This window comes from Dreissena polymorpha, chromosome 3, assembly GCF_020536995.1.
Source record: "Dreissena polymorpha isolate Duluth1 chromosome 3, UMN_Dpol_1.0, whole genome shotgun sequence".
In the NCBI taxonomy this organism is placed as follows: Eukaryota; Metazoa; Mollusca; class Bivalvia; order Myida; family Dreissenidae; genus Dreissena; species Dreissena polymorpha.
Window position 1 is genome coordinate 109780954 of NC_068357.1, and position 25024 is coordinate 109805977.

The 25024-nt window shown below is 35.8% G+C and overlaps 1 protein-coding gene across 2 annotated transcripts in view; it reads right to left on the reverse strand.

Moving 5' to 3' along the window:
* Positions 1–1209: 1209 nt before the first annotated feature.
* The window catches only part of LOC127870987 (restin homolog), a 96637-nt gene continuing 72822 nt past the window's right edge, over positions 1210–25024 (reverse strand). The window contains exons 14-17 of one of the 2 annotated variants that reach the window (XM_052413597.1): positions 11596–11768; positions 9208–9327; positions 8328–8425; positions 1210–7624 (exon numbers count right to left, since the gene is read on the reverse strand). In XM_052413597.1, coding sequence (XP_052269557.1) covers positions 6631–7624; positions 8328–8425; positions 9208–9327; positions 11596–11768 — 1385 coding nt within the window. In that variant the 3' untranslated portion in view covers positions 1210–6630. The remainder of the gene's footprint in view (positions 7625–8327; positions 8426–9207; positions 9328–11595; positions 11769–25024) is intronic. The other variant, XM_052413598.1, reaches the window with a different exon arrangement.

Consider the following 25024-nt stretch of genomic DNA (forward strand, 5'->3'; position numbering starts at 1 on the left):
CTTGTTAGTGAAGCTTCCCATAAAGTTTCATTGAATTCCGGTCATTAGTGGCTGAGAAATAGCCCGGACAAGAATTGCACTATATGAAAAGTTAATGGAAAATTTCATAAGGCCATTACTCTGTGAAAAATCATCCGACCAGAACCCGCTGATAATATGCACATCTCCTCTTGGTAGTTAAGCTTCCCATAAAGTTTAATTGAATTCCGGTCATTAGTTGCTGAGAAATAGCCCGGACAAAAATTGTGCACGGACGGACACACGAAGCGGCGACTATATGCCCCCCCCCCCCCCAATTTTTTGGGGGGAGCATAAAAATTAAAGACGACAGTATGGTTCAGTGACTCTTAAAACAGCCGAATAAAGGCAGTTTCCGCTTCTCAATAACCCTCAATTTCCATTAAAAGAAATAGTTATTTAGTAATTCAATACTTTTCAAGATAACAATAAACAATTCCCATGGTTCTTGTTTAGTTCTTACTGAAAGATTTTTTCATGTTGGTGTTGTCTTGTGTTGTGCGTGAAACCGGAGTAACCGGAGGTAACCCCACATGTCCCGCATGGCGACCGTGAACCAAACTCACGTGCTTCCGGGAGTTCCTAGACTACTTTTTATACAAACCTGTTGATAGCGTTGGGCTATATCAATAAATTTCAGAGAAGAAAATCTTAAAGTTATTTGACTAACACGATTATAATTAATGACTACACAAAAATTACACAAGAGCCATTAGTGTAATGTTTGGTAAACTTGACTTCAATTGGTAAAAGTAATCTGAGCGTTAAGCCTACGGGGGCCATTTGGTTTGAAGCCAATGTTGTGGCTCAACAACACAGATTATCAACATAAACACTTCATGCTTCATGTGCGTAAACTAATCCAGGGGGACTAGTCCATCTGATATGAAGATTTTTTTTAACCCTTTGCATGCTGGGAAATTTGTCGTCTGCTATAATGTCGTCTGCTGAATTTCTAAAATTAGCATTTTCTTCGATTTTTTTTCAAAGAATACTATCAGAATAGCAAACAGTTTGGATCCTGATGAGACGCCACGTTTTGTGGCGTCTCATCTGGATCCAAACTGTTTGCAAAGGCATTTAAAATTCGGTTCCCGCACTGAAAGGGTTAATGATCCAATTCATGCTGCTAACTAAAACAATTTATATTCAAATGGCCACTAAAAAGAGAGGAATAGCAAACTCAAACAATCCTTTTTGGACAACTTTTAATATACTTCAATATGCAAATTGAAAAAGAAACTGACAACATCGATTTCTAATGAATGAAACTTAATAAATAAACGGTAACTATTCTCATTTCAAATCTCAAGTGCATAATCTGAATTAATTACAACTGTACATTTATTGAACACCAGGCAACCATATGTGCTGTGTTCTGAGAAAACTGGGCATAATGCATGTGCGTACAGTTTCGTACCAGATTAGCCTGTGCAGCCCGCACAGGCTATTTAGGTATGACACTTTCCGCCTAAACTGGATTTTTGCTAAGAAGAGACTTCATTTAAACGAAAAATGTCATAAAAGCAGAAAGTGTTGTCCCTTATTAGCCTGTGCAGACTGCACAGGCTAATCTGGAACGACACTTTACACACAAGCATTATGCCCAGTTTTCTCAGAACGCAGCTCATATAGACACCTGTATATTAGGCATGTCTAGGGAAATCCGGTTAGCTTTGCAAGCATAATGTCTTCCCCATTCGGTATGGTCTCATTCAATTCAGGTGTAAAGAGACTTATTTGAAGCAGTTTGAACACAATTAACCCATTTATGCCTAGTGGACTCTCCCATCCTTCTCCATTGTATCATTTTTTTCCAAAATTAGGGATGTCTAGTCTATTTATTTCTATATAAAGAATATTTCTTACAGAAATTCCTTTAAGCAAACAGCGCAGACCCTGATGAGACGCCGCATCATGTGGTGTCTCATCTGGGTCTACGCTGTTTGCCAAGGCCTTTTTTCTAGACGCTAGGCATAAATGGGTTAAATTAACATGTATTATACCCAGATAACTCAGCCAGCAGACTGCACACAGTCATCTTGGATGACACTGTATGCACAAGAATGAAACTTGGTTTACCCAGGACTTGCCTCCGTTGAACTACATAACAAACACTATATGCACACTTCAAACCCGGTTGCTTGATTATAAAGCCCCTTCTAAGAAACCTAAATACATTTCGTAATATATCTACCAGTTAGTTTCAATCAAATTAATGCACCAATTGATGACGAAGTAATATTCTAAATTTCATGATTATAACTTGTGTGATTTTGAAGTAAAAGACTTGAAAAACTAGAAATGTGTGCGTATGACACTGATTCCCTTTCATTCTGCTTTGATCTTAAAACTCACATTCTGTAGAAAGAAAAAAAGAAATATGTAGGTATTTGTTTTCCTTAACCCTTTACCACTGAGATACGTATTTTGATGCATACGTTGTTAAATGTAAATAAAGACCTTTCTTACTAGATTCAAGTTGTAAAGGTTTTATTTGCAACCTTTAGATACTGATGAGCAGCTAACAGCAGAGAGCCTGAACTGACTGCCAGTTTATACTCACAGGCTGTTCTGGTTGTATGCTGTTTGCACATAGCAATTTTCACTCTGATTCTGAGTGGGAAAGGGTTAAAAAGGGCCTACAAGTCTCAGGTTTTGTATAAAACATCTGAAACAAAATATGGAGGGGCGCAAATTCACAAGTTGGTATGAATGTTCTGACAATATCGTCCCTCCAGCAGCAATAATTTTTAAGCTGTACGTTACACAAGTGAACAAATGTAATTTTTCATCAGTTGTGTCAAAAGCTGCTCATGAAAATATGAAGATGCACAAGTTCATAATTATGGTGATTAATATGCATATAAAGTTTCAGCCCTCTGACAGCAATATTTTTTTAACTCTGCACTTCACTAGTTAAACAAGAGCTTTGTTTGTGAAACACAATGTCCCCTACTGCGCTTTGAAGCCATATATTTGACCTTTGATCTTAAAGGATGACCTTGACCTTTCAAGACTGAAATATGCAGCTCCATGAGATACACATGCATGCCAAATATCATGTTGCTATCTTCAATATTGCAAAATTTATGACCAAGGTTAAAGTTTTGGGACAGAATGACAGACAGACAAGCAAAAAACAATATACCCCAGATCATTCATCCGGGGGGCATAAAAACAAATTCTCTGAGCAAGGTCCCACAACTCAGGTTATGTTTCAAACATTAGAACGCTAATATGGAGATGCCCAGTTTATATTGTAGTTAGTACATTTGCAAAGATATATCTCTCTAGCACAAATGTTTGAGTTACGCATGACACAAAAAAGTGGGACAGACGGAAGAGCAATGGCTTTTCTATATCCCTCCCTCTCATAACAAGGGGGCACAAGAATCAGATGTTGGCAACATGGTGAGATTGAAAGCTTACATTTACTTTAAAAGTCATGCTAAAAGCAAACAAATATTACAGCCTGATTAACAAAATCATGATTATTCTTATTGTTCAGTCCATAAAATATCATAAAGTTCCACAGGTAAAACGTGAAATTCTTATTTTGTTTCCTTAAAAGTTGATGAATCTATTATTTATGTTTTTTCTCCATGTTTTTATTTTGTTACTTTCACTGACAGCACTTACACTAGAGTTAAAGGGACGGTCAACCAGATTGTCGAAAAAAGAAAAGTTCTAAAATACAGTATTTTTTTTACAATTATAAGTTTATATTGATTAAAATATCACTACTGGTATATTACATTACTTGAAACTAGTTAATATTTTTAGTATATTCGGTAATAAAATTTTGCGATGTGAAATCAAAAGAACATTGCGAAAATAGGTGACATAAGGATATACACACTATAAATAACGCAAGTAGATTGATCATTTTATATATAAAATCAAAGACCTATAGATATATGTTATCTATAGGTCTTTGATAAAATAGATACAATTCACTTCGCATGCACAATTTGCATTCCTGGGTTTACCATGTGACAATGATGATCAATCTACTTGCGTTATTTATAGTTAGCTGGTAGTTACCCGGATCACATACCCAGTAAACTTTTATTAGCAAATATACTGAAAATATGAAAACTTAACAACTTTTTAAAGTAATGTAATATACAATTCGTGATATTTTTATCAATATAATCTAATAATTGTAAAAAAAATACGGGATTTTAGAACTTTTCTTTTTTTCGTAAATCTGATTGACGTTCTCTTTAAGGCATGTAGAGTTGCAGTCATATTGGCAACTTTGCAACCGTAGCTAATGTCAACAAATACTGCGCAATAGATGACGCACATTGAATTGTCCAGGTCAGCAAAACACAAAGTGGAAAAGGCAGTTCCAACTAATATTCCTTCATTAAATATTTACAGGTACAATTACGATGGAAAATAACTGAACACACTCATTTGCATATATATAGAATTTTACAGGGCATTTAAATACATTTTCAAGTTAAACAATACAAATGCCATCGATCACAAACTTCAAAATATAAATAATTTAAACTAGAAATTGTATAACCATATTCAATTTGTAGTTTGAAACAACACAGATCATAAATCTAAATGCACAATTGACTGGAACACAAAAGCACTCATGAATGTGAATAATTAAGGCATATTCTATCCAGATACTGACAGCACAGATGAAACATTCACATGAAATACCAAACCATCTATTATAGTTAACTACGCATGACAAATAGTTAACAATAGAAATAGAAGATTTTCATAAACAGGATTAAATACAAAATGATGTTAGGATTTCAATTTCCACTTGGTTGTATTTAAATCAAAGTGGCAAATAACTTGACAAATGTCTGTAGACACTTGTATCCTAGACCTGTTATCCTTATACACAGTTTTCCAGGCAATTCATAGTTTTGTAAAGTAAACTCACACTTACCGCTCGACTAAAACAAACCTATAAACATCACAGGAATTTTAACCTTAATTACATCTGTTAGGTACAATTTATATTTAAACAATAATGAAACATGCCAGATACATATTGATACATATATTAAAGAGAAATAACACAATTTACATATTGGTCCCATTGAAAATGACAATTTGAATAATTTTTCATGTTAACTCCTCCAGAACAAGTATCAAGCAGGGATTTTTGCAGGCTACAACTTTTAACTACCAGTTCCTGTGAATACAATGTAGATGGGACTTGTTGTAACTTCAAAATTGTAAATCATACTCTTTTTTTTTTGTTTGGGGGGAGGGGGGGGGGGGCACAACTTATGATTGATATATATTTTTTGAACATTATCTAATGACAGAAAGCAATATGCAGGTCCCATATCTAAACTTTGAATATAATTTGGGTCTGTTATGTCTTATAAAAAACACTTCACTCTAGTGATTGTGAGTATTTACTAGAATAAATATTAAAGTAATTGTTTGTGCATATAGGGAAAAATAGAAAAAAATCACCAATCATCATGACCATCCAAGTTTGACAAGTAATCAAAGGTTATATGAGCGGTATCCTGTGATGATGCCTGCACACTCCTGCAGTCTGGTCAGTAGTTATGCTGACAATCAATAATAAGTTATGAAGCCAAATAAAACAAGAGCACCGCATAACGGGTGCCACACTCGGCTGCAGGTTCAGTTTTGAATAAATGAAAGCTTGTCAGAATTTTTTTTTTATTTAGAGGTCACAGTGACCTTGACCTTTGACCTAGTGACCCAAAAATGGGTGTGGCATGTAGAACTAAGCAAGGTGCAGCTACATATAAAGTTTCAAAGTTGTAGGTTGAAGCACTTTGATTTGAGAGCCAATGTACAAAACCTAAACAAAATGTTTAGTTTAAGCACGACGCCGACGTCGGACGCCGAGCTGGCTTAGACAATACCTCGGGTTTTCTCTGAAAACAGCCGAACTAAAAATGTGGAGGCTCAACTTCCTAATGTAATATAATCACAGTGAAACAAATACCAACAAGAGATTGACAAGCAATATTGTCCCCTACCGGTGAAACTCCACCATTGTCAGTAAAAAAAACAAACTTTTTTTTTATCATATATATTTGTTGCCATAACAACCAGAATTCTTGACGTAGGAACAAAATGAAATGACATGCATAATCTCTATATTGCCATCTATCCATGTTTCAAGTTTCATAAAAAAAATAAGAAGAACTTTTAAAGTTATCGCAGGATCCAGAAAAGTGTGTCGGACTGACAGACAGACAGACTGACTGTCAGAGCGCAAACCATAAGTCCCCTCTGGTTTCACCGGTAGGAGACAAATATGCAATTGTAAGATGACAATGTGTGATTAACACCTGCATGAAACAAAGTGACCGCCCCCCCCCCCCCCCCCCCCCCCCCCCCCCTACCAATGATCTTAGACATGCATTACATACACTTGTACACATGACTGACTGACAAACATTCCAAAGTGGTTGTTTTTTTAATCAGATATCTTAGAATTCACATGTCAACGAAATTGTAGAGTCTGGGGGAAAATCCCCCGCAACATTTTATGCTTACAAATAAAAATGGTTTTGCAGTAATTGCTTTTCAACACAAACACTGTAACTACTTAAACAAAAAGTTTGTTCAACACAAAAAAGATCATACAGTGGTTTCTGTGTGACCTCTACATCTTGCTGATCCTGTGTCATTTTCTTCTTCAATGTTTACTGGCAGTTTTGAAGGTGGGCAGGAAAGAGTTTCAGATCGAAGTGTGTCGACAGAAGTAATGGAAGAGGTAGAGTAATTTGTATCAGAATCAGCATTGGCATGTTTATTATTCATCACACAGAAATTTTCGTTGAACACATGGTCACTTTCCGACAATGGCCCCATTTCTGGGACAGCCTTTGGCTCTGATTTTTGTGGTGATTCTCCACTCTTGCACGTGACGAGTTCAGACTCAACTGACGTCTGCACATCGCCGTTGACACTGTTGGAATTGGAATTATCCGTTTCCATTTTCGAAACAGAAACTTGTTCAGTTCTCAATCTATCACTTACTTCTGGAGAAACTGACTTCCCATGAGACTGTTTATCTGTGTTGGATTTGCTCCGAGGAATCTTGCTGACGGCTGCTTGGGATTGGTTCTCATCCTTTTCCATTTCAACACACCAGGACTGGGACATGGCGGTGCCATGACGACCATTCGAGCGTGTCGGCGAACTAGACAGAGAACCACTACCTGGTGACCACGACTTCGTGAGTGGGTTTTGCGCACTTTGCTTTGCAAGAGGACTAGTGGCCCTGTGCTTCATTTCATCTATTAAATAATTTCCAGAACGTCTTTTCATTTTTTTCTCTTCCCGATCATCCGCACTTGAGGACAAAGTCCTTCTGGTGGCAGGACTTTTGGAGGGACTGCTTTCCGAACTAGACGGCGTTCTCAACTTTCTGCCAAGGCCAGGTGAAGTCAGGTCACCTGTGGGGGACATTCCCATTTTCTGGTACAACTCCAGGGTTCCCAGGTCAGGGTCGGTGAATGACTCGGACAGTTTCCACATCAGCTCTTCGTAATCCATGGACAGGCGTTTGTTTGCTCGGGATTCCTTGTCGTACTTTCTCATCAAACTCTGGCATCGCTCATGAAGGACTCTGAAATTTGTAGAAAATGTCCTTGTCCAAAAAAGTGTATGCACAACCAATATATGTTGACAAATGATGATATTAATAAAATGTGTAAACAGAAAACTTGGAAGTGAAAGTGCTATGCTAAAGCTATCCGACAAATGTTGATATTTTCAATCAGACTCAAAATAAGTAACATAAACATTTTCATCATAATGTGTTGAAAGTTGTAGTCTCAAGTATAAGTTGAAAGTATCTAATGCTTTTGAAAAACAGGTTTAATGCATGTGCGTACAGCAACCTTTTCCACATAAACTGGATATTTGCAAAGAAGACTTCCTTGAATAAAAAAAAATAATCATTAAAAGCAGAAGTGTCATCCCTGAATAACTTATGCAGACTGCACAGACTAATCTGGGATACATGTATATATTTTATAATGTGACCTTTGTTCTAGGAAAAATTGACTAATATAATGCATGTGCGTAAAGTGTCATCTCAGATAAGCCTGTGCAGTCTGCACAGGCTAAACAGCGACATTTTCCCTGGATTTTTTGTACAAAATACTTCCTTCAATAGAAGCGAAAAGTGTTGTTACTGATTAGCCTGTGGAGACTGCGCAGGCTTATCAGGGACGACACTACACAGGCTTATCAGGAACGACACTACACACAAAAAATTAATCCCAGTACAAGACTCATATATAAACAATACAATAAAGGTTTCCTACTTCTCATGGTCTGTCTTCATGCTGATAATGGCCTCCAAGTTCTCCTTCTTCTGCTGCAGACTGATGATCTGTTCCCTAGCAACGGGCAGCTCCTCAAGCTGAAGGTACAAACGAGAGTCCATGAACTGTGCAATCGAGGCATCATTGGAATACAGGTAAAACATGTTAAAATAGAGTTCATGAACTGTGCAACTGAGGTATCATTGGAAAACGACTTTCAAATATCAGAACTCTTGTGAATCATTTATGCCCAATCATGAAGTAAAATGTAAAAAGTGTTCTGGTAAATATGAATCTTTGTAAAACTGTTTAAATATCTGATCGTGAGGTAAGATACAAAAGAAGTGTAATGGCTGACATCAGAAAATTCATATACCATGATATCTTTGAATAGGTGGGACAGGGGGGAAGGGTTAGGAAGTATGGGGTGGTAGGCATGTGCAAGGCAGGTAGAGCCATTGCTTACCTCTTTACCACTTTGATGGGTTTAGAAAACCAAATTAAATTTAAGACCTTCTTCAAGTTTTAAAGCCTTTTTATCGAACCCCGTGATACAGATTAGCTGCAAACAGCATAAAACCTGAACAAACTGCGAGCTACACACAGCCATTAACCCTTATAGCGCTGGAACCGAATTTTAAGGCCTTTGCAAACAGTTTGGATCAAGATCAGACGCCACAAAACGTGGCGTCTGATCTTGATCCAAACTGTTTGCTATTCTGATAGTGGTTTTTGAAAAAAAATGAAGAAAATGCAAATTTTAGAAATTCAGCAGACGACATTTTACCAGATGACAAATTTCCCAGCATGCAAAGGGTTAAAACTTGCTTCTGAGCAGGCAAAGGGTTAACTATGTCTGCAACTGACAGATGAGCCTTACTTTCTTCTGCAGCTCAATATTGTGGGTTCGTAGCTTGTTGATTTCCTCGTTCTTCATTTCCAGGACAGTCTTTAGACTCTCTATCTCCTGCGGCAGACTGCGGTAGGGGGCCAGTGCGCACTGAACATGAGACACAAATCATATGTACCCTGTGATATAAATTTACCGAACAGTGACTTGGATTTCTTACAAATTTTACTAAAATATCTGTGTTATATTCACTCACCAAAGCATGGTGTTGAAATATGTGTGTGTCTGAAACTTCAGTTTGCCGGTTATGACAGACAGAAACTGCAATTTGAAAATTTTATAAACAAATGGCAACATTTTTATGATTCTATTTAGCAAAAAAATAATCTTTATAAATACTATTAAAATATCACCAAAATGACAGGAATTAAAACATCCTACTATATATTTGGCTCAAGACCATTTCAATATTTGGTTAATTACAAACACAAACACATTTTTTTTTGGCCCTTCTGTGTAAGATGGTTTTTGACATAGATTTCTATAAATTATTACCTACATACAGTGGTAAATTAGACTGTCATTGGAATTGCACATATTTTCAAGTTTAAGGCTATGCAAACTTAAACAAGAAACCGTCGGAGACGGGTTATGCTCCCCAAAGGTTTTTTTGTCACAATATTGCACTCTATATTTAGATAAAAGGAAACGTCTTGAGGGGCATAACTTCGGACAAAATAATACGTAGATGGTTAAGAAACTTAAAATTTCAAAGGGCCATAACTCTCTAAATAAATCGTCTTACCAGAACCCACTAATAACATGCGCATCTCCTCAAGGTAGTTAAGCTTCCCATAAAGCTTCATTGTATTCCAGTCAGTAGTTGGGGAGACATAGCCCAGACAAGAATTGCACTATATGTACAGTTTATAAAAATTTCAAAGAGCCATAACTCTGTGAAAAATCATCCGACCATAACCGGCTGATATTATGCACATCTCGTGTTGGTAGTGAAGCTTCCCATAAAGTTTCATTGAATTCCCGTAATAAGTTGCTGAGAAATAGCCCGGACAAGAATTGCACTATATGTACAATGGAAAATTTCAAAGGGCCATAACTCTAAGAAATATCATCCGACCCGAAAAGGCTGATAATATGCACATCATCGCTTGGTAGTGAATATTCCCATAAAGTTTCATTGAATTCCCGTAATAAGTTGCTGAGAAATAGCTCAGACAAGAATTGCACTATATGTACAATGGAAAATTTCAAAGGGCCATAACTCTGTGAAAAATCATCCAACGAGAACCGGCAGATATTATGCACATCTCCTCTTGGTAGTGAAGCTTCCCATAAAGTTTCATTGAATTCCGGTCATTAGTTGCTGAGAAATAGCCCGGACAAGAATTGCACTATATGTACAGTTAATGGAAAATTTCAAAGGGCCATAACTCTAAGAAAAATCATCCGACGAGAACCGGCTGATAATATGCACATCTCCTCTTGGTAGTGAAGCTTCCCATAAAGTTTCATTGAATTACGGTCATTAGTTGCTGAAAAATAGCCCGGACAAAAATTGTGCATGGACGGACGGACAGACAAAGCGGCGACTATATGCTCCCCCCAAATTTTTTGGGGGGAGCATAAAAAACTAGAACTGAACATATTTATGAACATTTTTTTTACATTTGGTTTGTGATCAGAATGCTTCATTCGTAAACAGAAATAAATAAATTGTGTATCTAGCCTACAAAACACAACACTCTTTAAATGCTGAATATCTTGGCTTGGGTTTCTTTGAGCCGTATTATATAAACATGTCTGCCTTACACAATTATTAGGTTTCAACAATTAAAGGCAAAATGATAGACAAAAAGAAGTATGCCTATGGGGCACTGATGTCCTACAGTCTACTTTTGTCTCAAAACTCTGGATTAGTAAAAACACCTGTCAATGGCCAACTTATACTAATGAAATCTAAGTGTGACCTTGAAATTTGAGGTAATGTGATGATTGGTACATGTGATACTCAATCTCCTTATGGTAGTCATTTGTGGTAAGTTATCTACAAATTGAATAATGAATGACAAAGTAACAGCACTGACATGCTGTTTTAGAGCCAAATTTGACCTTTGACCTCTAAGTGTGACCTTGACCTCAGCTGCAGGATACAGGTGTAAAACAAAATGCCATCTCCTCATAGTTGTTCTACAAGCTTTTTCTTGTATTTTATATAGTGACCTAATTTTTGACTCCACATGACCCAGTTTTGAACTGAGGTAATGTAAAAGTTGACAGCTTATGACCCATGCCGAAAATAAAGAAAGGTACAAAAGCTAACTAGAAGTACAAAGGTGATTTTAAACAAATGCAAGAAATCTGTAAACCAGCCACTTTACTACTATAAAGATCTACTACCTGTACTTTGAAGTCAGAGTCCCTCTGGAGGGCCTCTTCGCAGTGTTTGGCGCGATCACGCAGGCGGTCACACTCGCTGCGCAAGGTCTCCACCTTCTCCGAGAGGGTCATCTTGATGCCATCAAACCGGCCCGTGATATCCTCCAGCTTGTCCTGGTGCTGCTTGTGGAGCTCTGAAGTGCAAGGGAGGCAACTCATAAATTGAAGAGTAGTCTTTTTTTCTATTCAATTACTTAATCTGTTGCTGTTTGAATGTGTGGAGCTCTGAAGTACAAGGGGGACAATGCATAAAAGAATTGTCTTTCTTATGCAAATTTGCAATTTTAAGAAGGGTTTGCTATCTGCTTACTACCGGTACATTCTGTTACCGTCGGTTATTATGGAGCTCTGAAGTACAAGGGGGACAACTCATGAATATACCTGTCTCGTTTTAGCTGACAGAGTTGTCTTTCTTATACAAATATGAAATTTGACGGGGAAAAAAATCAATATAATATTGCAATGCCTGCTGTTTGAATATGTGGAGGTCGCAAAGTACAAAAGCGATAAATCATTAAAATACATTACTCTTTGTGAAAGATGCATTGTCTTTCATGAAAAAAGCTTAAACAAGTATTATTACCTATATTATATGTTGCTATTTGTTAAGAACAAGGGGAAACTAATGGTAATCATTTGGGTTACTGCAAGTGAGGTTCTTAAGTACACAGGGAACTCCTGAAAATACACTTTACAATGTGTCAGAGTGGTCAAACTCAGGTGACTGCTAAGGGCAGATGACCACTTGTTTGATGGTTGTTTTGCTGCAAGTAACAAACTCATTCAGAGAAACAAACATCTAAAGCATAAACTTTGATAAAGTGTTACAAAAATATATGTACACTTTTCAAGTGTACTTGCATGTGCATGTAGTTAATATGCAATATGAAAAAAATCACATTTAGCTTTGCAAAAATTGTTACTTTTATACATACCATACAAGTGCATTAAAATTTGTAAGTCAAGCTCCATTTGATCTCTTTTGTGCCTGATAATAACAACAAGGCTCCCTAGTGTTGCTATTGACACAATATCAGCGATTATGATCTTTTGAATTTGTCACGCTCTCATGAAATGGCTTTATAATGCTTGATTGGTCATTGTCAGCTGGGGTACTACTTACATGTACCCCCGGTACTCTTAAGTATACTTACATGTACCCCGGGTACGGTAAATATACGTAATTGTACCTGGTTGATATTAGACTGTACACGAGTTGTATTCCAGCCCAAAATCTGATGTCGTAAAACGCGCTACCGATTATCTTAAACAAATTTCTCTTTAAAAAAACTGCATCAACATGCTTTTTTAGTGTGAGTTTCGATAGGCCATTTTACAGAAAATTGACATAATGTGAATATAATTGAATTAAGAAAACAGCCGACAACGACCGATTTAGCTTTGCATTTCCCGGGTACATTTTAGTATATTTACCGTACCCGGGGTACATGTAAGTATACTTAAGAGTACCCAGGGTACATGTAAGTAGAACCCGAGCCGACAATGACCAATCGAGCCTTTATAATGACTGCGGTTACTGATTGCCACCAAATGACATTGTTATTGTAACAGGACATTTTTTTTAAAGCCCACTGCGTTTGTGTTTGAAGTAACAACGTTACTAATATTATTTGTATTATAACTTGCAGATGTTGCATTCAATGTAAATTACAATTCATTCATTTGTTGTTTGTACCTTAATGTTGTTGGGTAGACTGACCGTTCATGCCATATGACCCCTAAGTCCGGTAACACTGTATTAGTAGGGTTTTCTTTTCACTTAATATATATATTGCTGTTTTTTAAGTTCTCAACACAAGAAGGATAACTCTTTATTTTAATAAATACACTGTTCACTGTAAAAGATAGTTGTCTTTCCTGAAATAATAGTAAGCAAGGTTTTCTCTTCAATAAATATCTGTTTCTTCTTATGAAGTTCTGTGGAACAGACAGACAATTTATAAAATACTATTCTGGTTTTGAGATTGATTTCAAATTAAACAAATCTTTAAGTAAGATTTGCTAGGCATTAAGTCATGCTCCTATCAATATTTGTCCACCATGGTTGAGGGGCAGCTGACACAGGAATTTATTTCTCCTTTTTTTCATTCTGGATCTTACCCCCTTAAGTCAAGCATTTTCTTCTTTTCCTAAGTGGGAGATGCACATCAAATTGTCCAGGGGTTAAAATGGTTGGGGATCTAAATTACAACAAGTCTATACACTGGGTTGAAAATCATGATACATTTTAGTCGAACTCTATTGAAACGCTTAAGGAAATAAAAAGTTAGACAAATCATGTTCACTTTACCTAGTTGACTTTCTTTGGCAAAGTTTTCATGTGTTATTGTCTTGAGCAAGTTCTAAATGATATGGTAGGAGCTGAGCACATGAAAGAAACATAAAAAGGCCACAAAGTCAATATTTGATAGAAATGACTACATCAGTCTGTCGCACTTACTCTGAATGCATGAAAGTACAAAAAAGTGATTTTGAGAAAATCGCTTCTAAAGTTTTGAAATAACAAACCATGTATTAAAAAACAAGATATCTTTATGAAATTTTGACAGGTGGCTGAGATGTATGCAATCTATCAATTTGCAAAATTTAAAGACAATTGCTTTTAAACTACAAAAATTACATTAATTAATAATTTTTGTTAATCTGTCGATTTGTGCAATTTTTTGACATTCGCGACTTTAGAATTGAGGCGACGTATAATTGGCTGAATCCTACACAAAGACATTCGAGATTTTAGAATTAAAATGAATAGAAAATTGTCACGTTTCGCCAATGTTAAGGGGTCAATAGTGCCTTAGTAGAGAAAGGTACATATATGCGGTTTGTTGCAATTTGTATAATATTTGTAGTTTATGAGTTTTATGGTTAGGTTTACTATTATCTTATATATACATACAAATATATACAATACTGTTCCAGTTCTTGGTATCAAGTAAAACATACTTACCATGTACCAAGGCAGGCAGTTGCAACGTAAATGGATAAGTACATTATAATTAAAGATAATGGCTTCAAAAAAAACAATTTCAGCCTAAAATTGGAGCATTCACATACTGGAGTCCAACAGTAAAGACACTTTGTTGCAAATAATGCTTCATTTTAATTACCTTTCATACGCTTCAGCACACTGAACAGTGGCCTGGTGTTTCCATTGATGTCTGGTGGCATAGTGGACAGTGTCTGTCCGTTTGTCTTTAGAGGGTCCATCCAGACATTTAACACTGAGCCATCATTAAGAAGCTGGTGATTCTGCCTCTTAAGAATCAAGTCACACTCAGGTTTCATTTTGTGAATAGTCCATTCCAAACATTCTTCCTATTTATTGTTTATGAAATCATTTTTTTTCCCCCATATATCTTTAAATGTAACTGATACGTGGCTAAAAATATGAAAACGGAAAATAAAACTAAACGCGTCTCATCTACCAATCTTAACATAAAAATTAGTAGAAATTCACAGACTTTAGTTCTTTACGCTAAACAGAGAAAATTAGACGCAGAAAGAGTGTGCAACTTGTTTTAATTCATCAACAGTGATAATATAATAATTCTTTGAACTTTTCCTATGAAATATCCTCACAAATCTATGAGTCATATGAAGTATGGTCAGCAAGTCACAACATCACATTCCTTTGACATAATTCTTAAGCTCATAAATACTGGAACCAAATTAAACAAACCGTTGCCGTTTGTGCCTAATATGCAACCACTTTGACTTGCTATTTAATAAATCTGAAAGCCCGAAGTGGGAAAAGATACAGGTCCATGTTTTACTTGGCAGTGAGCCTCAGTTTCAAAGCTTGTAAAGAAGTCAGATACAAGTATGCAATAATGTTGTACCTATCAGTTGATTTATAGCCTACTTGTAATTTCCAGCTTTAATTGTGTACATTGACATGATATGACCCGCGCCTTGCACAAATGGGTCTTAGGCCATATGCAGTCAGTACAGCTCAAAAACATACTGTTTATTTGCACAGTCTGGTCTGGTCTAGTGATGTTTCCTAAGACACTGTGATGTTACCTAAGACACTATGATGTTACCTAAGACACTATGATGTTTCCTTAGACACAGCTAGTGATGTTTCCTTACACACGGTGATGGTTCCTTAGACACAGTTCAGTTTCCTAAGAAACAGTTCAGTTTCCTAAGACACTGTGATGTTTCCTAAGACACACAGATGCTGCCTGAGGCAAAGTCATGTTTCCCCATGCACAGTGATGTATGCAAAGACACAGTAATGTTTATGATAAATTTATTGTTTTTAAGACAAAGTGATGCTTCTAAAGCAAATAAATTGTTAAAACAACTGATGTTTCCTAAGATACAGTAATTTTTCCAACTACACAGTGATGCTTCCTAAGACACAGTGATGCTTCCTAAGACACAGTGATCTTTCCTAAGACAAAAATGTGTTTCCTTAGACACAGTGATGTTTCCAACTACACAGTGATGCTTCCTAAAACAGTGATGTTTCCTAAGACACAGTGATAATTCCTAACACACAGTTATCTTTCTAAAGACAAAAACGTGTTTACTTTGACTGAGTGAAAATTCGTAACACACACAGTGATCTTTCATAAGACAGAGTGATCTTTCCTAAGACAAAGTGATGTTTCCTAAGACACAGTGATCTTTCCTAAGACACAGTGATGTTTTTACTAAGACACAGTGATCTTTCCTAAGATACTGTGATGTTTCCTAAGACATAGTGATAATTCCTAAGACACAGTGATCTTTCCTTGAACACTGATCTTTTCTAGGACACAGTGATGTTTCCTTTGACACAGTTATGATTCCTAAGACACAGTGAAGATTCCTTAGACACAGTGATAATTCCTAAGACACAATGAAGTTCTTAATGGAGAGCCAATTTTCAGACAACTGATGTTTCCTAAAACATGACAAATTAATGTGAAGACATGGTGATGTTTCATAAGACACAGTGATGTTTCCCAAGACACTGATGATTCCAAGGCACAGTGATATCCTCAATACTCAGCCATTTTTTAACGATTGCTGTTTCCTAAGACGCAGTGATTTTTCCCCGAGACACAATGATGTTGCTGAAGACAAAGTTATTTTGCCTTGTAAGTGATATTTCCTAAGACAAAGTGATGTTCCCAATGCTAAGTCATATTTTGACAATTGTTGTTTCCAAAGACAAAATTATTTTTCCAAAGGCACCATGATGTTGCCTGAGATAAAGTTATGTTTCCTTATACACAGTGATGTTTCCTAAGACACAGTGATGTTTTTTAAGTAACAGTGATTTTTCTTAAAAGAAAGTGATGTTTTAAAAAAAATGAATTTCCAAGTATTGAACATAATTATATTTAAGTTATAGTTCAAAGCAATACATACAATTCCTTGATTAAATGAATATCAAATACTAACTTTGTGATTACTGTTGTGGGCATTTCCCGGGTAATTATGTTTCCTTTTCTATAATTCATTCAATAAGAGTCAATACATAAGTTGTAAACGTGGCAAAAAAAATAATGAAGATTTATACAGTTATAAATTGAGAAGAAAATTTAAAGTTGTGGAGAAAATGATCTTAATACTGGTTACCAGTAATACATTTGACTAATTCTATAATATTATTGACTACAGTCCTGCATATTTCTAATAACTAGCATACCTCTAAGCTTAATAAAACTATACCAAAAAGATATTGCTGTCCTTTAAAAAATATCCCCAATAAAGCCACTTTCAACTAAAACATAAAACACTTTGACATTTCAAACTATTATTATTATTGTCCAATTATTTTTTATTTTCCACCAATGATCTGATCTGATATTAAATAGATCTCTGAGAGACTTGAATACACTTCTGTCACATATCTTTACCAATGTTGAAAAGTGATCAAACATGACTAGTCTTTTTGACTCAAAGCCAAATCATCAAATGTCACAGCCCTCCTTTAAATGCCTTTCAGTGCTGGAACCGAATTTTGAAGGCCTTTACAAACAGTTTGGATCCAGATGAGACGCCAAAGAACTTGGCGTCTCATGAGGATCCAAACTGTTTGCTATTCTGATAGTATTCTTTGAAAAAAAATCAAAGAAAATGCTTATTTATGAAATTCAGCAGACGACATTTTAGCAGACGACAAATTTCCCAGCATGCAAAGGGTTAAAAGCCTTTCCAATGTCATTCAAGTATCATTTAATTCAGTGAAATGTAGAGATACAAAATCATAAACCGCTTAACTGCATTTTGCAATCACACTTCCCCTTGTGAAGCCAAGGAATGATTATGTAAATCAGATGAAGCAAAATGAAAGCATTTATTCAACTGAATAAATAAGAAAATGTTTTAAATATTGCTGTAAAATAATTTGATACCAAACACATTTGATAACGTGTTATGTCTAAGCAATTCAATAGAGCTATAGACGAAGATTAAAACTGAAATAAAAATTCCATAAGAATAATTGACTGCAAATGATTTATGTGTACTTGTTGATAAAATGTTGAGAATTTGGAAATGACAGGAGTTGATATCTGTTGACATGCGCATGTACTCTTCATGGTTAAAACCAAACAAGAGGGCCTGAAAGGCCCAAAGTCACTAAAAAAGACAGATACTCATGATTTTTTTTTATTGAATCCTACAATTATGACCAACATAACAGTAATATGAACAGTTCATCTCAAGAACAAGAAATCCAAAATGAAAGAAATTACACGCAGTCACAATAAAGCATAGTCTTGCTCATTTATAATTTAAAAACAAAAAATGAAACTAGAGCTTTGTCACAGACGTGACGAATACCCCCACATGCCGCATTGACACAAAATATTTTGCATCTTGTCTTTACAAAAAACAGTGGACACCATGCTCAATGTTTAAAACGCACTTAGTGACCCCATGACCTGGTTTTTGACCCTGCATGGCCCATGTTCGAACTTGACCCACACATCATGTAGATACCACTTCTGACCAAGTGTGGTGAAGATCGGAGGAAAACTACTTGAATTAGAGAGCAGACACCGTGCTGAATTTGTAAAACCTACTAAGTGACCCAGTGACCTAGTTTTTGACCCGGCATGACCCATATTTGAACTTGACTTAGACATCATTTAGATACAATTTCTGACCAAGTTTAATGAAGATCGGATGAAAACTACTTGAATTAGAGAGCAGACACCATGCTCAATGTTTAAAACGCACTAAGTGAACCTGTGACCTAGTTTTTGACCTGCCATGACCCATGTTCGAACTTGGCCTAGATATTATCCAGAGACAACTTCTGACCAAGTTTGGTGAAGATCGGATGAAAACAACTTGAATTAGAGAGCGGACACGGACTGACCGACAGACAGACCGTCCGACAGACAAGCTCACTCCTATATACCCCTCTAAACTTCGTTCAGTAGGGTTATAAAATAAACACCACTAAATCCAGGAATTTCAGGACACAATGCACCTATATCCTGCACATATATTCCAGGACACTAAACCCTCCCTTGATGATAAGCCATGCATTGCAGACACAGTGCAATAGCATCACATTCCTGACCAGACTATGTACCCTAATCACTTTCCCCCATCTGTAGATGCAGATTAAAGCATGGATGTATTAATGTTGAGCTTCGGATTTCATACAGGAGAAGGCTTGTATGTTGAGCAAAGCATCTTAATCAAAGGTATTCAATTGCTTAAATCAAATGTGCATATTTCAAAGTTTAATATGAGGACCTTCAGCTTCTGAGGTTACATTATTTGATAATGTGAGGACCCGGAGTGTGTCAAAACACTCCCACCTAATCTGCTTACAAGACTCATGAAAGATGGGACAAATTTTGAATTAAAGCTAAAATTTGAAGAACTTTAGTTTCAACTGTAAGTTGTTCAATTCTGGTGAGGAAATCCCATCTGTCCGGTATGGTGTTATGTACGAGGAATCAACAAGCAACAGTGTATCATTGTAATGTGAGGAGAAGACATACTGCATGTAAGCCATGTATCATGGTAATGTACGGAGGATACATACTACAAGTAAGCCATATATCAGGGAAATGTAACAAAGAGACATACCAAAAGTAAGCCATGTATCATTGTAATGTATGGAAGAGACATACCACAAGTAAGCAATGTATCACAACGTTTGGAAAAGACATACCACAAGTAAGCCATGTATCATTTTAATGTATGGAAGAGACATACAACAAGTCATGTATCAGTGTAATGTAAGGAAGAGACGAACCACTTGTAAGCCATGTGTCATTGTAATGTATGGAAGACATACCACATGTAAACAATGCATTTTTGTAATGTTTGGAAGAAACATACCATTTGTAAACCATGTATCAGTTTATGAGACATACAGCATATAAGCACTTTATAATTGTAATGTATGGAAGAGACATAACACAAGTAAGCCATGTATCATTGTAATATATGGAGGAGACATACCACAAGTAAGCCATGTATCATGGTAATGTAAGGAAGAGACATACCACAAGTAAGCCATGTATCAGGGTAATGTATGGAAGAGACATACCACAAGTAAGCCATGTATCAGGGTAATGTATGGAAGAGACATACCACAAGTAAGCCATGTATGATTGTAATGTAAGGAAGAGACAAACCACAAGTAAGCCATGTATCATTGTAATGTATGGAAAACACATACCACAAGTAAGCCATGTATCAGGGAAATGTATGGAAGAGACATACCACAAGTAAGCCATGTATCAGGGAAATGTATGGAAGAGACATACCACAAGTAAGCCGTGTATCAGGGTAATGTATGGAAGAGACATACCACAAGTAAGCCATGTATTAGGGTAATGTATGGAAGAGACATACCACAAGTAAGCCATGTATCAGGGTAATGTATGGAAGAGACATACCACAAGTAAGCCATGTATCATTGTAATGTAAGGAAGAGACATACCACAAGTAAGCCATGCATCAGGGTAATGTATGGAAGAGACATACCACAAGTAAGCCATGTATCATTGTAATGTAAGGAAGAGACATACCACAAGTAAGCAATTAATAGTTGTAATGTAAAGAAGAGACATATAGAATGCAAGCAATCTATCATGATAATGAATGGAAGAGACATACATATGTATGTACATATGTAAGCCGTGTATTATTGCAATATAAGGAACAACATTCTATATAGTGTGCATCATTGTAATGTAAGGAAGAGACATCCAAGACATGTATCATTGTTAAGTAAGGAACGAATTCAAGCATTAAAATGTTTATAATTGTAAAAAGAGGCATGCAACTGGCTCATTGTAATGTAAGGTACAAATAGGCAATAGTCTGTATCATTGTAATACAAGAAAAAGACCTGAAACTTGGTTGTGTGTGATTGACATGTAAATAAAACACACTCAACTGAGTGTGTATAATTGTATTGTAAGGAAGCGACTTACAATTGAATGTATAGCATTGTAATGTAGTAAGCGAGATGCAAGTCTACATCTTTGTGATGAAATGAAGCAACATAAATATATTCTAATGTTTATAAGATTATGTGAAACACCGAGGAACAGACTTCTTAGTCAGTATAATATAAAGGAACAGGCAAGCAACAGAATGCATATCATTTTGAGGAAAAGTTAACAACTCATTTTTACAAAACAAAACAAATACCGGGTACATGTAAACAGGTTAACAAGGCATAAATACCAAATTTGTAACAGTATTATCCAATCTCATTATGAATTGCATACAGAACTTTCAATACAGCTGTAAAATATCCAACAAAATAATATCTCTAGAACTTATAATCACAATCGAACCAAGTGACTATTTTTATATGGAAGACACAAACATCAACCTTCAAGGAAACCATCAGAAAAAAGAAACTATGACCCTAATAAATAATGGATGGCATAATCCTAGATAGGCAAGCATAACCATCAAACTACATACAAAGTTCAGACACCTTGCTGCAGTAAATATTTAATGAAATAGCCAATTTAGAATTAAAGCAACAGTACAGAACAAAGAAAATGAGATTTCATGGATTGGAACATTATCACATGCTATTGACTGAGAGAATAGCTCTCTGCTGAATTTCACCATTTTAAAGAACCAAATGGCAAGAATGTGACATTTTTGTCATAAAATTTCAATGAAATATTTTATGACTTCTATAACTACTAGGCCAGTAAAACTGTGCTCCCAAGGGAATGTACAGTAAACATATTTTAAATGCTTGTGATAACATCAAGTTTCCACACCCCTACAGTATTAAATCTTATATCAAAATTGCTGTGTTTGTAAATTTGGAGTGAAAGTCCATTGATAATATTGAGTAATTTAAATAGGCAATAATCTTTACTGAACACATATCTTTCTGTATATCACTTCACAGCTCTAAAAAGAAAATCTCTTATGTAAATTGTATTTAAAAGTCAATGAAGGAAATAAATTGGTATTTTGTAAATTAAAAATTGAAGAAAAAATTAATTTGCTTGGCTTTCTATTTTTACCTCAATCTTCAGGGGGTATAATATGTTTTCATTATGAATTTTGCCCTGTGATTAATATGAATGAAATGATATTTTTAATTACGATGTTCATATTTCAGGACCAGCCTATTAATGAAAAACAGCACAAGAGTCATTAAAAAGATATAAGTATTTTTTACAAGATCATAAGCTATTTCTAGGTGTTGCACATGGTCCCTTTTCCCACAAAGAGACCTGGTACTTGAAAGTTCTTCATAATTCTACTAGCTCTAGATGAAACCAAGATGTTTTGTACAAGTTAGTGCCTCATTCAGGGAAAACTGAGCTTAATGCATGTGCGTAAAGTGTCATCCAATATTGGCATGTGCAGTCTGCACAGTCTAATCACGGACAACCATTTTCCCTTAAATGCAATTTTTCCTTTAAAGGAATTCAACGAAAATCCATTCTTAGCAGAAAAGTGCCAACAAAAATCCAGTCTAAGCAGAAAAGTGCCAACAAAAATCCAGTCTAAGCAGAAAAGTGCCGACAAAAATCCAGTCTAAGCAGAAAAGTGCCAACAAAAATCCAGTCTAAGCAGAAAAGTGCCAACAAAAATCCAGTCTAAGCAGAAAAGTGCCTACAAAAATCCAGTCTAAGCAGAAAAGTGCCAACAAAAATCCAGTCTAAGCAGAAAAGTGCCAACAAAAATCCAGTCTAAGCAGAAAAGTGCCAACAAAAATCCAGTCTAAGCAGAAAAGTGCCAACAAAAATCCAGTCTAAGCAGAAAAGTGCCAACCCTGATCAGCCTGCATAGACTGCACAAGCAAATCTGTGACGACAATTTACGCACATGCATTAAACCCTGTTTTCCTATTTTTCTAGAATGATGCTCTAAAATTTGTTATAAAAAAACATTCATGAAACAGACTTCAGTCAACTATAATAAGACACAAATGATAATTATGGTTAAATATTGTAAGCATTGCAGAGCACATACATCACAAAGCCTATATCAGTAAAGCTGTAACCATTTTTCACAAACAGTTCATTTAAATGATATAAATGAAAGATTATAATTGCATTTAGACGTTCCTAAGATGTGTCATCAACTGAACATTAACAATCATGATATTATCAGCAAAATTGTTTAAACGTTTATTTACAAATTATACAGAAATATCAAGATATGTTTGACATATAAACAGCTTTGAAAAGCATACTACAACAGTTTGAGCCTTAATGGTTTTCTGGTTTTATCCATAATTAAAAAAAAATAGGTCCAAGTTATTCTCCAATCAGTGTAAGATAAAAGTAAACATGGATTTGCCGAAAGCTATAGGAAAGCAAATATATCCGACGGAATGGAATTTGTGAAGATTAGCTCATAATTCTGTTTTATCAGGAATCAGTACTGCTAACTGGGTGACCCTTCACATGAGGCGTATGACAACATTTCTGCCATACATGGCTACAGAAATATCCAAGAATGTGCTAGATTGTAGAAAAAACAAGCAAATTAGTTGCATTGATATCTCCAGCCAAATACATTTTTTTATTGAAGGATGCAGATTGATGAACAGGGAAATAACTGTAACATAACAAGAGTGTAGGGTCAATGGTTTTTAGATGGTCGCTTTAGCGACCGTCTAATGTGCTTGATGTGAAATTCAGGTCGATACGGCCTAGGTATGATTAACCCAATACCCGATTGCGTATCCGCGCAAGAAAGGGTTGTATAATTTATGCAAGAGGTTTGAGTTCTCCAATTATGTGTATTCACAAATGGAAACATTATATTAATATCGTGTTACATTCAATATTTTCGAACGGTGTTTTATAGAAAAGAATCAATAAACAATGATCGTAATGTACGTGTCGCGGAGGAGATTGTTTATGAATGATTAAAATAGTCCACTTTCTGCTGCGTCTGCGTGACGTAGTATTTTCGCTCAGCTCATTCATAACTCTGCGGCTGGCGATAAACAAAGGGGAGTCCGGATGAGAATAACGCACTAGTATAAGGTTACGCTTGTTTATATTCACAGGTCTCAATTAATAATACGTTGACCACGAGTTCAACAATTATTACAGGGATACGATAGACAACATGAAAAATGTTTCATTATCGCTGAAACTGTTAAAAAAAACATTTAAATATAACAAGAATATTCTCTAAAAAATGTAATCATGCTGTTTTGAAATAAGGTTTGGAATTTTGGTTTCTAAATAACTTAATTCAAAACAAAAGTATAATTATAGTATTTTTTACTTGTTAGTCGCATATTTACCGCATTATAATGTGTGTTATAATAGGCAAACCATACATCAGTAAAATTCAATCTGCCTTCGCACATAGAAGGAATGGGTCAATTGGGTGCTGCGTTTCCTTTGCTTACTTCAGTTAGAGGTCAATTCTTTACGTAATAGCAAACACAAGGCTCCAGCTTCAAAGGAGCGACAATAAAAGTCGTAGTCACATGGTATTTGCGTTTAGCGTCCTATTTGGTCACGTGGTTCTTTTTTCGCGGGTGTTTTGGCATTCATGATATGAGGCTATTAATAGATGCGCCTGTCGATAAACAAAGGAAAGTTTACGGGTTATAACAACGCATTTGGTTACGCTCTCACATACAACTCAATTACGAAGTACAGGTCGTAAATTGAGAGATTCGGGAAAAGGTTGACGCTTATTTATATTCTCAATTTATAAAACGCTGAACACAAGTCCAACAATAACTTCAGCGATACGATAGACAAAAACAAAAAAAAGTTTCATAATCGCTAAACCCGAATATAACAAACAATTTATAATAATAATACGAATGACCTGTTTCATAACCTCGTTCATGCTACTACAGCGGGTATTTCTAAAAACGTTCTTTGGTTCTGAACAGATAGCGGCGATCTTTTGTATTTACGGGATACTATAGGCAACC